General features: G+C 43.3%; 1 protein-coding gene across 1 annotated transcript in view; it reads left to right on the top strand.

The window, feature by feature from the left end:
- Positions 1–17,165, top strand: part of PANK4 (pantothenate kinase 4 (inactive)) — a 105,587-nt gene that overhangs the window by 79,175 nt on the left and 9,247 nt on the right. Inside the window, exons 13-15 of the mRNA XM_088468191.1 lie at positions 11,860–12,011; positions 15,028–15,083; positions 15,365–15,414. Coding sequence (XP_088324317.1) covers positions 11,860–12,011; positions 15,028–15,083; positions 15,365–15,414 — 258 coding nt within the window. The remainder of the gene's footprint in view (positions 1–11,859; positions 12,012–15,027; positions 15,084–15,364; positions 15,415–17,165) is intronic.

Consider the following 17,165-nt stretch of genomic DNA (forward strand, 5'->3'; position numbering starts at 1 on the left):
GGGACGAATTAATACTCTGTGAGGATGAGGGTGTACACAACACTGAAGAGGGTGAAGAATCGGTGGATGAGGACGGCATCTTGCCTCCATAGAGCCAGTTTGTGCAGGGGCATATTAATTGCCAGCTTGTTTTGTGGGGGCCCAAACGAACCAATAATTTCAGCCGCAGTCGTGTGGCAGACCCTGGTGCTGAAATGATTGGTTTGTTAAAGTGTGCATGTCCTGTTTATAGAACATAAGGGTGGGTGGGAGGGCCCAAGGACAATTCCATCTTGCACCTCTTTTTTTTTTCTTTGCATTATGTACTGTTTGGGGCCTAGTTTTTCAATCTGCCATCCTGTCTGCCACTGCAGTGTCACTCCTAGATGGGCCACATGTTTGTGCCGCCCACTCGTATCGCTTAGCATAGTCATCCAGCTACCTCGGTGCAACCTTATGGACATAAAAACACTATTGTGAGGTGTTCAGAATAGACTGGAAATGGGTGGAAATTAATGTTATTGAGGTTAATAATAGCATAGGAGCAGAAAAACCCACAAATTGTGTGATTTTAGCAGTTTTTATGCTTTTTTTCAAAAAAATACAGATCCAAAACCCAAAACACGGAAGGGTGGCAAAACCAATCCACATCCAAAACACGAAGAAAGGTCCAGATCCAAAACCAAAACACGAAAAGTGGCCGGTGCACACTATATATATATATATATATATATATATATATATATATATATATATATATTGGATAAGCAGACCTGATTACTTCATCATGGTGCAGACAATAAACGGATCTTTACAGCTCAGTACACACTTACTGATGTGTGAACCCAGCGATGCGACGGCCGACATATCGGGTGGTCCGTACACATTACAAGTTCCAGTGCCCGACCACCTGATATGTTGGGCACCGACTCCATTCACCTGCCTGGCGTCGTTTATCACATTGCCAAATTGACCACCATGTACTGCAGATCTGTCGATGCAATGAACGATCCTGTGGAAGAACGCATGGGCTGACCTATTGGGTACACACTTGCCATTATAGATGACATGTCTGCCAAATCGGGCAACATATCATCTAATGTGTACACACCTAAGAGTGTGAGATGTGATAGTGTGTAATGAGGTATGTGTAGTGTATGATATAATGCATGTTTTGAAAGAGTATCTTAATTGCTATTAGAAGTAATGCACTATCAAATATCCCCCTCCTATTTCACTCCATAGCTCACAGAGCCTTCCTGACTATATATTCCTAGAACCAGAGCAGACTGCATATCCCGGGAAGCGGCTCTCGGGTTCATCTCCAGTTCAGCAAACAGCGAACAAGGCAGCCTCTACAGGGAGCCATATTTGGGAGCCTTACAGGGGCTAATGTGCAGGGTCATAGGGTTTCAGGGAGTGAAATCACTCGCTGCATGCTCTCATGTGCATAGTACAGTAACATGCATACTAGCACACACAATGTAACACCATCCTCTACAAGCAACTTAGTATTTTAAATACAGGGGCTTAGTTTATCCCAAGGAGAAAAATAACATTTACAGTAAATATGTATTACTGAGAGTCCCTTCTTGCAGACAGTGGTTACATCCAACAAGTACCCATTAGGTGTTATTAGAAACACTCGATGTTACAAACTTTAGTCTCTCCACTGCCTAGTGACCCAGTACAGTATAATACATGTATACTAATATGTAAAATATATATATCAGCACCCCAAGCAGCACCTCTCAGACTCTGGCCCTGATTCAGAGCCGGCCGCTCGCATAGCTGTGGGTGACCACCCACGGCTATAGCGAGCGGCCAGGAAGATGGTCGCGATGGTCAAGACCATCGCAATCATCGGGCTTGCGACGAGACCCTTGTGGTAGGGTCTCGTTGCCGCAAGCCCCAGAGAGATTTCGGCTCTAACAGAGCTGGAATCTCTCCACTGACATCACTTGTGATGTCAGTGGGGCCGGCCCCAAACGGTAGGCGTTCACATGGGAACGCCTCCGTCTGGGTAGCCACCCCCCCCGGCCCGCCCACCAAAGGGGGCGTGCTGTCACTCAACATCGACAGCATGCCCCCTTTGGTAGGAGACCCAGAGTGACTGATTGCCCGTCGCTATCTGGATCTCGCGCATGTGCACGACGGAGCTGGCTCCGTCGTGCGCATGCGCTCTGGGCCACCATCGACCCAGTTGCAAGCGCTCTGCGCTTTCGTCTGGGTCTGAATCTGGCCCTCTTTCAGATGATGATCCCTCCAGCACCCCTCTGCCCAGTGCCCCTTAGCACGCCAGGTAGTACCTCTGCGAGTCAAACTCAGTGAGTCAGATCCAGCAGGCAGCAGCACCCGTCTATGCCCAGTTCTTGCTCCTCTACCAGCCTGAGCTAGGACAGACTGACTCTTGCCTGGTGGTGGTCTCACCGTCTGCCTCCTCTTCAGGACCATCCTTGCTACAGTGCCAGTGCCTTCTCTTGATGCCTGGACGGGTGCTGGGTGGCAGCTAGTGGATGCGGTCACACCAAATATTGATTTGATTTAGATTTCTCTTCTGTTCATTAATTTTGCATTTTGTAAATTGATAAAAAAATAAACTAATAACACTATTTTTGAAAGCATTTTTACTTTGCAGCATTTTTTCCACACCTGCCTAAAACTTTTGCACAGTGCTGTATGTTAGACACATTTCTATAAAATATGTTTTTTATTATTTTTGCTTGTTGATGAGATGTGTCTCAAAGCTGGTAGGCTTAGGGCCTCTTGTATCGCTATTAGAAAAGCCATTTGTTTAACTCTGAAAAGGGGGATTTCTGTAGTGGGTGACTTAATGGTGGGCACACACTATACAGATATATCTGCAGATGATGGTCGTTCATACACACTGAACGGCCATCATCTGTGTCTGGGCGGGGGGCGTGTCACGCCTCCCTCTCCGCGGCTGCCGCTGTGTGTGTACGGGCGGTCTGCAGACATATCTGCCCATCGGCTGTGCAGCACAGCCAATGCGATATGTCTGTGAACGACGACATTCACAGACATATTGCGGGTACACACTGGCCGACGGGCAGCAGATATATTGGCTGATCAATTGATCGGCCGTTATATCTGTCAGTGTGTACCAAGCTTAAGTGTGGCCTCAGTACTGTAGATTACTATCATGTCTGCGGCTAGGAGTTTGAATTCTAAAGCAAAGTATCACAAAGACTCTTGTAATTGCTGCTTATAGCAATGGAACAGATCTGGCTGGACAATTGGTTTGTCTAGGTGTACGACTAATCATTTTTAGTGTTAGCTTTGTTTTGTAACAGCGAGCTCGAAGTTTGGCAGGAAACACCAGATAAGAAATAGGTAGACTCGGTTGCCCCATCTCAGTCAGAAAAATATACATCTATGTGGACACCTTATCCTTCATAAAGAAGATTTTTTTTATTTTATACTGAAGTTACAAATAAATTTGCATTTCTAGTTTCCTTTTGTATACAACATTATTATTGCCCCGCAGCTGTTACCTAGTACAATATGGGTAAAACAAAACGTTGGCATAGTTCTTTTCTAGATATCATTCTACATCGATTTCTAAAAACAAATGCCATGAACTTTTTTCTTTCTTCTTCCTTTTCCCTACTAGGGCCTTTTTTATTCAGATTTTTTTAGATCCAGTTGTCTCAACCTAATAGAACAGGTTTGTGGTATTAATGAGTTTGTGGTTATGTCAGAAAGCCAATACTTAGTGTTCCTCCGTCTGTGGATGCTGTATAGTTTTCCTCCATTTGTGGATGCTCATGTATCATTCTTATTGTTTATTAATCACCGCTCATTCAGCATTAAAAGACTCTCCTATCAAACATTTAGGGGTTGATTCAGTGAGGTGCGAATTGTGTTCCGAAATGAGATTCCATATTGCACTTCCATCATAGAATTTCGTTCTTTGCAATAGTGGCGCACACAAAAATCAGAGATTTCATTTGGGAGCAGAAAGCTGTCCCCACGTATACAGTATTGATTTTGTTATACATGACTACTACTAATCCCAGGTTCTTCTTGAGATCTGGTGAAACAGTTAGGCTTCTCGTTATTTGGAAACTTATCAGAGACTTATATAACAAAAGGAGGGAAGGCCACCTAGCGCTGATCTAAAGGAAACAGTCAAATATATTAGGCAAACATGCAAGAAATCCGTGGTGATGAAAATTTCAATACTAATCCAAACGGATGTGCTCCAAATATAATTCCTTTTAGAGGATGAATGCTCACCTAATCACAGTGAGATGGAATCACATAAAGGTTTCTTTCAGATCCTCCTTTATTTTTTCAACCACGTCTCTCACTTCCCTTTATTCTGTGCTTCACAGAGGACCTCCAACATAAAGTATAAGAGACGGACTCTCATAGTGTAAGACAGCACGGATATTTAATTTTCAAATGAATATATAAAACACTTGACATATAAACAAACAGCAAATAAATTTAAAGATGACCCCTTCGAGGTTACTGCGTACCAGAATGGGCCTAGAGGTAGGCACTGAAAAGAAACATGGGAGGATCGATGTTATACCGGGTAGATCTTTTCCCAAGTATTAACAGCAAACGTCCCTCTTAGGCCCAGCCAGGCAGCAACAGTCTCCCCCACACCACCGACGCGTTTCGGAACGATGTTCCTTCCTCAAGGTGAATTATATTTGGAGCACATCCGTTTGGATTAGTATTGAAATTTTCATCACCACGGACTTCTTGCATGTTTGCCTAATATATTTGACTGTTTCCTTTAGATCAGCGCTGGATGGCCTTCCCTCTTTTTGTTATATATGTATTGTGTGGAAAAGGGTTGGTGATCCTTTGGGTTGGACCCCAGCTGCTGGTTTGTAAGCGCAAGTCACACACAAACCTTTATTTCTTGTATATTATCAGAGACTTAGTTGACTCAAGGGATTCCAAAACATTCTGGTGCCCCAAAAGGTGGTCATTTTTGACTAGTCTCGTACTTGGAATATCTGAAAAACTTTTTTAGCAGCTTACGAGGGCTGATTGAAAAGAAATGAGACTGATTTTATTTTTTATTCAGAATTAGCTGATTCCACAGGATCTGAACATTTTTCTTTTTCAATCTAGTGTCCTTCACATTCAGGACATTTTAAAATTTTTTTGCAGCGTTTCAACAGCTATACAGAGACGTGCAGTAGACTGTTTTGTGACATCACTTTTAGTGTTACAGCTGTGGCATTTTCACTTTTTTTTCAGGGTTAGGAATGCCCAAAAATCACAGGGCTGTCCCATTAATTTCAGTCAGTGCTGCCAATGCAACAGCAGCAACATGTGGTCAGACATTGTCTTGGAGCAAAAACCACTGTTTCTTCAGCAAATGTGGCCTTTTCTTCCTTATGGCTCCACGCAAATGGGTTTCCAGGACGTTTGCCTAGTAGTCACCATTAATTGTCTGTCCATGGGGGAACCCAGTGCTGTAGGATCATACCGTGCACATCAAAGAACGTACAGAAGCATGATATCACATGCTGAAGGAATCATACAGAATTTTTAGGGCGGATGTGAATTTGTGTGTGTCTATACACTGGACTGTTGTTTGGATTCCGGATCATAATGACGAATCCACGATTCATCACACGTCACAATCGATATCAGGATATCGGGTAACCTCTCCAACATTCCAACTGTGTTCTTGCGCGATTCAACTCGTCATCCCATCTTGGCACATACATACATACAGCCCTGCTGTATACTTCCTGCTGTTTATCCTGGTTCCAACATATCATTTTGGTTCGTCTGGGCCCAAGGTACACAGACAGAGTGCTTGAGACTGTGGACTGTTCCTCTGATTTGCCAATGTGAAGTGGACACACTGCTCCCACCATTTCTCAGCACTATAATAACTCCATTGTGCCTTCTTTGTTGCCTACTTCGTACCTCTCAGATACCAGCATCTGTTCTGGGGACTTTATTATACCAGAACTTTGTGGATTGAATACTCTGTCCCTGAGCCATATTTAGGAGCCCATTATCACTGCATAAATGTTTTCCGGGGACTTTGTGGATACAGATTTAATCTGTTTATATATTTTTCCTATACATATTTCAATCTCCTACTTTCTATATTTTTTTTTTAAATAACACCGCCATCTAGTGGATCTGCAGGACTTTACATGCACCTATTATGAGATTTACAGTATTTTATAACTGGCTGTGCTGTTCACAATGTCCTGAACATTCCCCTGGCCACACTTTTGACACTGGAAGTGACATCCAAATTATGATTGCTGGCCTCCGTAAATCCCTTACTGCAAATTTCCAACAACTATTTGCTGACCATGAAACTGTGATTGCTACTCTGAACAGTCGCATTAATGAGGTGGTGACTAAAGTAGAATCTAACCCCAGAGGCCTACAGGGATGTCTCTTAGGCTTTTCTGTATAAGGAGCTTGTTTTCCTTCACGATAAACATTATAAACTTGAAAAACCGAGATCAGTGGAATAACTTTAGGATTCGCAACGTTTGAGTCTGTATCCTCCCAGCAATTAGAACCCTATTTGAAGAGACTATGTGGTGTTGGTTCCTGCTGTTACAGACCTGTCTCTTCTTATTGAGAGAGCCCATAGAGCCGTGCACCCTAAACCTAAAGATGGTGACCCACCTATAGATGTTGTATTGAAATTCTTTTCCTTTAGAACTAAGGCCCGCATTCAATTAAAGGCAAAAAGTCGGAAAAGTTTCGCCTGTCCGACTTTCCACATCCTTCGCCTGTTTCAGAGGCGGAAACTTTACACTTGTGTCCCCGCTTTTCTCCCTATTCAATTCCTAAACAGGCGAAAACGGAAAGCGGCGAATGCGGAAAGTACTGTCACAAGTGGGGAAATCAGTCTGTATCCCAAAAAAATATGAACTAAAATAGCATCTTTGTAAAAGTGGAGAAGAATGGCATAAAGCAGTATTTTTTGGTGAAAATAAGTAGTCCAGTCAAATTTGGGGTACTTGAAAATGGGTGCTAGCATATTTTAATATCTCTAAAGTAAACTGTGAAAAACCACCCTCGTACATGCACCTGCAATCCCAAAAACACTTGGCCCCTCCTTACAGCAACCCTAGAAGTCTATTTTGCTAGTTTTTATATTTGTCTCCCCACTTTTTACTTTTTTGCCCCCAAAACGAAAGTACTTTTTTGGGGTGTTCTGAGGTAATTTTTTTTTTTGGCTGATTTTGTCCTTTGGGGGGTTTCTCCCAAGGGTTCTGAGTAGTTTTCCCACGTTTGCGTCCCAAAATAACGATTTTGCACTTTTTTTTTCTCCTGCTATTCATAGGACATACTTTTCCGCCTATTACAATGCACTGACTTTCCGCTTAGGCGAAATCGTCCTGGAATTGAATATGTGATACGAGGGAGCTAATGCTAGCAGAAAGTCTCCTTGTATTATTTACGAATACAATCCTCTGCAGATTTTTCAGGATTTCGCACCTTCTTCCATTCTCAAACGTCAAGACCTTGAGAGATTACCAAGATCCTACGGGACAATGGTTATAAATACACAAATAGGGTTCCCCCTTCCGTTTGATTGTGGAAGTTGGAGATCACACTGTATCAGTGCGAGACTGAGTGGGGTAAAGAAAATTGAAGCTAGGTGTTACTGCTGTGAATCATTCCTCCTGCAGCTAAGATATTTCTCCTACTTGAAACTTGGGCATGTATGCATTTGATAACACTATTTAATGATCAATGTCGACCTTATCGGGGCTTGACACAGATGAGTGATGGTCTCTGGGCTGTCTGCCGCTGCCTTCTTTCCATAATGTTTTGTAACTACCTTTGGAGCCTACCTCGGGTTCCCTTTATACTGTTTTCTATTGGAGATTAAGGCTGGTCTTGGAAGCTCTGACTCCACACTTGCCATATTGATTCGTTCTTCTGTTCCCTTTCAGACTCTCTCCACTAAAGCTGACTCTGAAAGAAGATATATTATACTGGTAGGCCAAATTGGTCATCAAATTCTGACTTTAGTCAATTTGTATGCCCCTAGCACAGGTCAGGCTGGATTTTTTTTACTGATTTGCAATGGTTGCATAGGGGTATGGTAATCTTAGGAGGAGATTACTGTTTTTGTCTCCCAATCTAGACAGGTCAGGTCCACACCACACTTTCTACCAACGTCATCCGTCAGAGGCCCTCTGTAGGCATATGGCCGAGGCTGGTCTCTTTGATACGTGGTGGTACCATTACCAGTCTTCTCGGCATTACACCTTTTATTCGCACCCTCATGGGTCATACTCTCGAATTGATATGCTCCTGTGGTGTAGCGGGGTATTAAATGTCCTGACTAGAGTTGATATTATTTCTAATGTGTGGTTAGATCATTCCATTGTGGTAGCAAAATTTTACCCCTTGAAAACACCTAGTGGCTGTCCCTCATGGAGATTGAATAATGCACTTCTTCGTATTCCTACATTTAGGGAATACAGTACCTTCGGAGTATTTTAATTTAAATGTTACCCCTGATATGTGACTCTCCATGTTCTGGGAAGCACATAAGTCAGTGGTAAGAGGGGCAGTGATTAAACATGCCTTCCACAGATAAAGGCAAAGCTCTCAAAGGATTGTTAAACTTACTGATCATTTAGAGCAGCTTGAGCACATTCATAAACCGACATGCTCTTCTTCATTATATCAACACATACAGGGTATTAGAGGGGAGCTTCAATCGATGTTGGCCGAATGAACAGAAAGTCTATCAGGTGGTTGACTCAGAAATAAAGATTACTATACTCCAGGTAGTCCTTTCTGAGGTGAATGATGTGGGGTGGAAGTCCCAGATAAATGTTGCTGGCACAGAATACACAATAAGTGCTTACCATAAGATGCAGGCGGCTCGTATCGGCTAGTTTCACTAATCTATCTCACTACTGTTTATTTCTAGATCTATCCAATGGAAGCCAGTCTGGGAGGGAGTACAGTTTCTTAGAGAGAGAGAGAGACTCTCTTCCAGGCTTACAGGATAATGGCTAATCTCTATTTCCTGTTCCCGCAAATAAATCTATGTTTAGGTATAAATTACGAATGATCATCATAATGATAGACTTCGAAGGGGAAAATATGTCCTTTTTATATGTGTATTCAGTGGAAAATAATTTTCATAGGCACACTGCGAGCCTCATTCTCTGCATACCTATTCCAGTGTATTTTACCATATCCCTTGCTCTGTTAAAGTCTTGCAAGTAGTAAAAACGGGATGTAATTAGAATACCGATGCCCGGGAAGCCGTCTGATGGAATCCCGGCATCGAAATCCTGATATAGGACTAAAGATAGGCCCCTCTAAATCCAGACGCCTATCTTTAGCCCGATGACGGAATCCTGATGGCTTCCCGAACAAAGATAAGCAGGGACTTGGCTAGTGGTAGCTGCGTGGGGGATGGTTAGGTTTAGGCACCCCCGGGGGGACTTAGGGTTAGGCCCCCCCTGGGGTGGGTTAGGGTAGGGGAAGGGGGGCTAGGATGCCCCCCGGGAGGGTTAGGTTTAGGGCGTGGGCAGGGGGGGTTAGTGTTAGGCACCACCCCGGGAATATTAGGGTTAGGCACCCCTAAGGGAGGGTTGGGGGGGGTAGGGATAGGGTACTTACATTAGATGTCGGGATACTCCTCGACCTTCCGGCGTCGGCATTTCACCCGGCGATTACAAACCTAACACGTAAAATCAATTGCTTAAAGGTAGTCATCATGAATTAACTTACGCTATAGTTACTTTACATGATCATGTTTCCATGGTTTTTGAATATATTGTTTTATTTAATTGTCCTAGTTTGTAGGATTTACTTTGATGATTAAAACAAAAGTACTCCCACATCAGAGCTGTTTTCCTTAATGTGTGCCCTTTGGTAATTTAAAATGGATACAGACATTGTTGGGCTGTATTCTTATGAACAATGGTTAAACCACACTTGGCGACTTTTGGGACTCCCCACCCCCCTTTGTGAGGAGAGGTCTAAGATGAGGCATGGCAGTGCAATTCACATAATCATGCCAAGCGGTTATAATGAAGCATTTGCCCATGAATCACTTCATCACGCTCCCCATCTTGTCCTCTTCACTTGGGGATCCCAAAGGGAGTCTACCATCCTAGGTCTCAAGGATAACTCCCTGAAATTTGGGAATGCCTCCGGAGATTCCAGGAGAGTAGGTAAGTACGGTTCAACCCCCCAAAATGACTATTTCTGTTGTGTAGAAGTTGTTTGAGAAAGGATCACTGTTTCATAAGAGACACTAAGAATAATGAGCCTTGTCCTATTATGTGGTTACATTTCTGTCAAATCACATAAACTTTTATGTCGGCGTTTGTGTAGATTAGAAGCCCCAGAGATTGGGAATAATAGCATTTATGCATAAGAATGTTAGTGCATGGGGTCTCTCAGCCGCACCTCCAGTTGGGGATAACCCTTGTTGTGCTGCAATGCCAGGCACGAGGGGGAATGAATGACTGTGGTAATTGAGTGTGTGCTTAATACAAGCATATTGCGTAGAATCACCTGAAACCGAATGTAAAAATGGTCCTGCTCTGATGATCTTACACTGTAACGTGCTGGTGGACACGTAGGTGCACTTGCACATAGTAATATGGGTCTGCCTCATTTGGCGCTTGTAAATGTTATCTTATGGGTTCTTTTTCCATTTCACGTGTAATTAATCACTATGGCAGGGTCTCTACCGATAAAGAGCTCTGTGTAATAATAAATCTTTTATGTTTTTGTTTTGGAAATTTAAATGGAAAGAAGTATACAAATCTCCTGACGTAAAGGAGGATTTCCTGTATGCCTCTTTAGCTAACCATTCTCATTCCTATATACTGTATGGAGCTCATTCAGACCCGCTCGCAAGATGTGATCGCTGGCAAAAAGGGTCTGGATATTTAAATTAAGCGCTCGTAAGGACGCCCTCTATGTCTTAGCGAGCTATGGCAAAGTGCGCTCGCTAGTGTATAAAGATGCCCCCTTGCCACTCGCAACACATGTCCTCTCCAGGAAATGTAGGATTAATCTGTAACATCGAGAGCCATCGGAGCTGCTCACAGCCCTTGAGGTTGCCTTTCCCACCGCAAGCACAGCGATCAGTGCGGGCAGAAATACATGCAGGTGATGTGTACAATGATGCTACTTTGCTAATTATGCACGACCTTTAAACTGCGTTTTTGCGCCTTGACACACCTGCGTTCGCAGCACCACTCCCTCGTTCACAAGCACCTTCCCCTGTTACCACCCACAAACGGCGCTATCTGTCACTCAAAGCAGCGAGCTGATAGTGGCTTACCAGCTACCAAAATCAGATCGCAAAGACTGGCTTGCGCACGCGCACTGCGAATTTACGATGGGCAGATGGGCGAAAATCGCTCACAGCGAGCGAGCGGGTCTGAATCAGGTCCTATAAGCAGAGCAAGAGCCTCTCCTGATTATTTTATTGTCCCATGTATCCGGCTCACTATGAACCCAGTTAATAGCATACCTAGAAATATGTACATACAACTGTTTAATTTTTTTTTGCATTCTTTGGCTCCTAAAAGGGGATTTTATGCCCTAGACTTCCTCCAAGCCAAGCTGCATCTAACTGAGCAATATCCATTCAGGTGCTGTATTCACAGTGATGTAATCCACATGCTATGCATACACATACAGAGAAATAATTGTCTATAACCATGTCCTGTATGTGCCATTTTAGTGACCTATCCCTGTGTCACTGTTGGTGCCCACATGCTGGTGGCTTGTTGGCCCAATAGAGGCCACGAACGTAAGAGGAGAATGATGAAAGGGGTCTTGGAGCCAGCAATCCAAGCCTAGTTAATGGAACCTTCCTTCTGTAACATCCAGCCTCTCATGTTTTTCTTCCAGGTAAAACAGAAAGAAAATGACATAGCCTTAAAGTATTATCAGAAAGTTATCCAATCATTGGATGCATTGGTCTGGGAGGAGAAGCAGCTTGCGTTGGTGAAAGGACTGTTAGCAGGCAATGTCTTTGACTGGGGAGCAAAAGCAGTCTCCGAGTAGGTGCCCATTGTGTTACATACAACCATATTTATTATAGATACTGTCCTCTGTATTCCAATAAGTCCCACTGTGCATTGATGCCATAAATTATTTCATTAGATCATTTAACAGTTGTTCAGTCCTGATTGACATAAACTTGCATGTCTAAAGTGTTATCATTATTTGGTATTATGCATTATGTATTTGAAATGTTAAATGATTTATGTGACACAGAAGGACTTTAATTACATATAGACGGACAAATCAGATAGATCCTTCTTTATCCTACTTCCCAACCATCACACTTGGCGGGACAGTCATGATTTTGGAAGACTGTCCTGACGTCCTGCCATCAGGACAACTTGCGCGGGCGGATGGGAGCTCTTGCATTGCATAAAGAATGACATTTTTCTGAAAAGCCCTCGAAAAAATACCAAACAGTCCTGACTGGTGGGACCATTGTGTAGTATGAGGATGCCACTATAATGCAGCATGTAATATACTATGCATTCTGTTCTCTACAGTGTATACAACTTGTTCTTTCCATAGGGATCAGTCATCTCTGAAGTGATCGTTATTCTAGTTACATAGAGCCTGATTAAGAGGTGTACACATTTTAAAAATAGAGAGCAAACGACCGATGTTTTACATCTGTGCATGCACCGAAACTAACTGTGCATGAGTCCCGATTGTTACCGTCCTGGGATGCAGATCGGAACGACATGGAGATCCATGCAACTACGATAGACCTTCCTGGGGGGTGGTTTTTGTAGGCAGGCGTGCTGGTGTCAGGGAATTCGTCAGAAGACTAAGTTCCACAGGCGATGGCGGCCTTGTACGGTCGGACATTCTGTGCAGCCATAGTGTTGCTCTAATATCCGATGGTGCGCCCAATGTCCTCTCTATGGTGAGCAAAGCAAAAAAAGAAACAGACCATGCTGCAGTGCAAGGGGTGCAAATATGTTTAGATTTTAGCATGCAAGGTAACTACTGGCTGCTTTTGCATGTATCCCATAAATGCTGGACAGCTTTATTTTTATTTTGCAATTTAGAACAAAGACACACTCCTAAACCTAAATCTCTGCACCATTTATAAAAAAGTTCTGTGTGAGACTGCCCGTTGTTTTAAAATATATGGGAAAGATTCCTGGACTGCACACCCTGAATATATATATAATGGGAGGTGTAACCTGATGAGACTAATTGCAGGCACAAAAAAAGACAAATCTGAGGTGCACAACTCCAAATTATTGATAATATATAAATGCAATAAAATTTGGCAATCAATAGAGGTTTGTAGCATAATCTTGGCCAAGGTTATGGTCCTACCCACCATATCCAGGTAACCTCTTTAGGGTAGGTCCCTAACATACTAGGGTTCTAGGCGTTGTTTTACTGTAGCAGTCATTTAAAAGGCAAAATCAACCTGATTTACCCCATAGTGTGACAACTCAGAAACACATACATATATTATAAGGAAATTACATGATTAACATCATGGTAAACTAAAACAAATGGGTATAAGAGGGTAACTATGGAGTTTAATTCAATTTCAGCTTTTCAAGAAATATAAAGGTATTTTTCGCTAGCCACTGTGATGTTAACTAGGGAGACCCAGGCAGTAAACTCGGGACCTATGTCAGCCATCCAGGAACGAGCCACACAGACTTTAGCACATACACATAGATTAGTAACATATTGCCTTGTGTATTCATCAAGTACATCTTCAGCAAAGACCCTATGGGAGCACACAATAGGTGGTAAGAATAGATTGAGAAATACCATTATAGGATATTGCTCTAAGTACCTTGACCCCAAAAACTGGAACCATACGATATGCCAGAAAGTGCCACGGGAATCCTGACATCTAGGACAGAAGTCTTAATGGAAGCTGTGGGTACACACGGACTCCACAGGGCCAGATTCCAGGTCTCATTGTCTATAGTGCTAACGTCCGATTCCCATCCTAATCTGAGATGCGTTAGGTCAGTGGACTGATGGGCAGATAAATAATAATACAAGCAAAGTTCTACTTGAGCCCAGAGAACGAATTAACTTTTTGAGTGGAGGGTCTTGTATAAAAGGGGGACTGAGCTGCCGGAGCTGTAAATATCTATAACATTGAGTGGAAGTGATATGGTATTCACAGCTTAACTGGACAAAAGATTTTATTATATTATTATCAATGTAGTCACCCCTTTTTCACTCCCCACATTACCCTCAACTGGAAAGAAGAGAGTTCTGTCAGTGACCTAGCAAATCTCTGCACCTTTTATATGGGGATGTAGTCAGGATTCCGGTGGTGACCATCTCGACGGTCACAATACCGGCAGCAGAATTCTGAAGGTCAAAATACAAACAAATCCCCCGATGGTGATTGTTAGGGTTATGCTGTGGTAGGGGACGGTTAAGGTTATGCTGCGGTAGGGGGCGGTTAGGGTTATGCTGCGGTAGGGGGCGGTTAGGGTTATGCTGCGATAGGGGGCGGTTGGGGTTATGCTGCGGTAGGGGGCGGTTAGGGTTATGCTGCGGTAGGGGACGGTTAGTGTTAGGCTGCCAAAAGGGATGGTTAGGGTTAGGTTGGGGTAGGCTGTTAAAGGGGACGGTTAGAGTTTTGCTGCAGGAGGGGTGGGTTAGGGTTATGCTACGGGAGGGGTGGGTTAGGGTTAGGCTGCGGGAGGGGTGGGTAAGGGTTAGAATAATAACTGAAATTCAGCTAGATTTTGACCGTCTGGATTTTGATGACAGTATTGTGACTATCTGATTGGTCACCGCTGGGATATCGTACCCAACCCTTTATACTTTCCCCACCTGCATTGCAGCATGTTCTGTCCAGGTGTAAAGTTACTCCTTTGTTTTGCTGTGCTCCCAACTCAGAATTAGCCCTTATTTCTTTACGTAACCTTACTTATTCTGAACCTTCATTTGTTTTGCATTGTGATTATGTTGTGAGCTTTGTTATTTTATTTATTGTTAGATAATCATATACTGTTGGAAAATGTAACGTGCTGCTGTTTGTCATGTTGCACACAGAGTCTTGGAGTCTGACCCAGAGTTTGGATTTGAGGAAGCAAAGAAGAAGTTACAGAGTGAGTTTGCAGAAAGTGTAGTATTTAATAAAGAACAATTCATGGGTAATATAGGAATATTTGGGTGTCATGTGACTTTCTTTTATCACATTAAATAAAAGTTCTAAGTACAACATAATGCCATACACCAGGATCTCTCAATTCAATTGTATGTATGACTTGGGCCCTGGGGCAAATCTTTAATCTGTACCTGACCATTCACCTATGGAAATTCAGGCCCGCCATGTTTTATGCTACTGTGCATTCTGTATTCTGTTATTCTTTTTACTTTTGTCTAACAGCTAGACCGTGGCTTGTTGACTCTTATTGTGATTGGATCGAAAGGTTAAAGGTAAACTTGTCTTCATTGTCATGGCTTTATTTTATGACTATTTGGCAGGGCCAGATTAAGGAAGGGGTGACAGGGGTGGTCGCCCTGGGGCCCCAACACAGGGTCGATTTTTACCCTGCCGAGAACAGTGTCCAGTGGCACCTGTTCCTGGGTGAAGGCTCAGCAGCCGCGGCTGTTCTATGGCATGCAGCCCAGCAGAGTGGCCCCCAAGTCTCCTCATCAGCGTCACATGACACATGTCCGTAAAAGCTGAGGAGGGGACTCAGGAGCAGTTCTGCCGGATTGTCAGGTGAGTCATCAGTAGCAGGGATGGAGCAGTAGGCTTTCTAGGGGGGGGGGGGGGGGAGAGGGGGTAGGCTTCATGTGGCTTGGGGGTGGGTGGGTAGGACTTCGTGTGGGGCTTTCTGACAGGGGAGATAGGCTCCGTGTGGCTTGGAGGGGGCCCCTCAAGCCTTAATCCGGCCCTGCTGTTCTGCACAATGAGTTTTGCACATTGTTTCATAAAATTTGCTTCTTAATCTGCTACTTTATACCAATTCCATTGTGACAAAAAATACTAACCTAAGTACATCACTTACTACACTATAAGCGAATTAAGGCTCAGAATGCAGGGAAAAGTGCTCAAGCACGTGAATTGCTATCCTGGGTGTCGCTATATACTCTGTAGTAAAAAATACCTTCCCTTGCCGACGGCCTTTCCCTCTTTGTTGGGTTTTGTATATGCGGTTTTCTATCTGTGTATAACCCGTCATGCATGTCATCTAGATAACCGCAATAATTGGGATGGTGTAGTGTGATAAGCGCACTCCTCTGCTCATACTCCATGGTTATGGGTTGTGGATGCGCCATTGAGGCTGGGCATAGATAAGAGACTGTAAACTCCAGATCCACCACCCTTGCAGTATATGATGCTTTCCAGAATAGACACTAAAGTGTATCTAGCAAAAGGTTACACATAGGATATGGATGTGTGCAGGCTAGTCAGTAATTTTAGGTGTTAGCTAAACTTTTCTTTGAATGATGATCTTAATTGGAATGACACTAACAGAAGAATAGAAGTTTTACGGCCTGAATCAGTCACACGTTAAATACAGATGTTCACAAGGTGGACGATTTTATTTTATGCATCAGCGCACGCATAAATATACCTAAAAACTCTTACGCCAAAGGTTCCCAAATTCAGGGGGAGATTTAATAAAGCTTGGAGAGAGATAAAATTGGAGATAAATAGCACCAAGCAATCAGCTCCTAACTGTCACTTTACAGGCTGTGCTTGAAAAGTGACAGTTAGGAGCTGATTGGTTGTTGCTATTTACCTCCAATTTTATCTCTCTCCAACCTTTATTACATCTCCCCCTCAGTCCTCAAGGCACCCTAATGGTCCAGGTTTTAAGGATATCCATGGTTGAGCACAGATGGTTAAATCAAAAGACTGAGATACTAATTGTCACCTGTGACCAAACATGGTTATCCTTAAAATGTGGACTGTTGGGTGCATTGTGGGCCGAGTTTGGAAATCTCTGCCCTATGCACAAAGGCACTGTTGTGATTCAGACACATGGTATCCGAGATGTTTTGGAAACGTGCTGGGTATTGGGAGGTGACTAAACAGATGCACAGAGATGGTCTATCATATGGGCATGTTATGGGAGTGTCGCTGAACTGGTTGCGTACTCAGACGCTCAATTGTACGCTTTGCACATTATGCACCTCTCGACCTAACAGTAAAGGTCTTTTTTTTGTCTCCTCCA

The sequence above is a fragment of the Taudactylus pleione genome, unplaced genomic scaffold, assembly GCF_031769625.1.
Source record: "Taudactylus pleione unplaced genomic scaffold, aTauple2 ptg000082l, whole genome shotgun sequence".
Taxonomy (NCBI): Eukaryota; Metazoa; Chordata; class Amphibia; order Anura; family Myobatrachidae; genus Taudactylus; species Taudactylus pleione.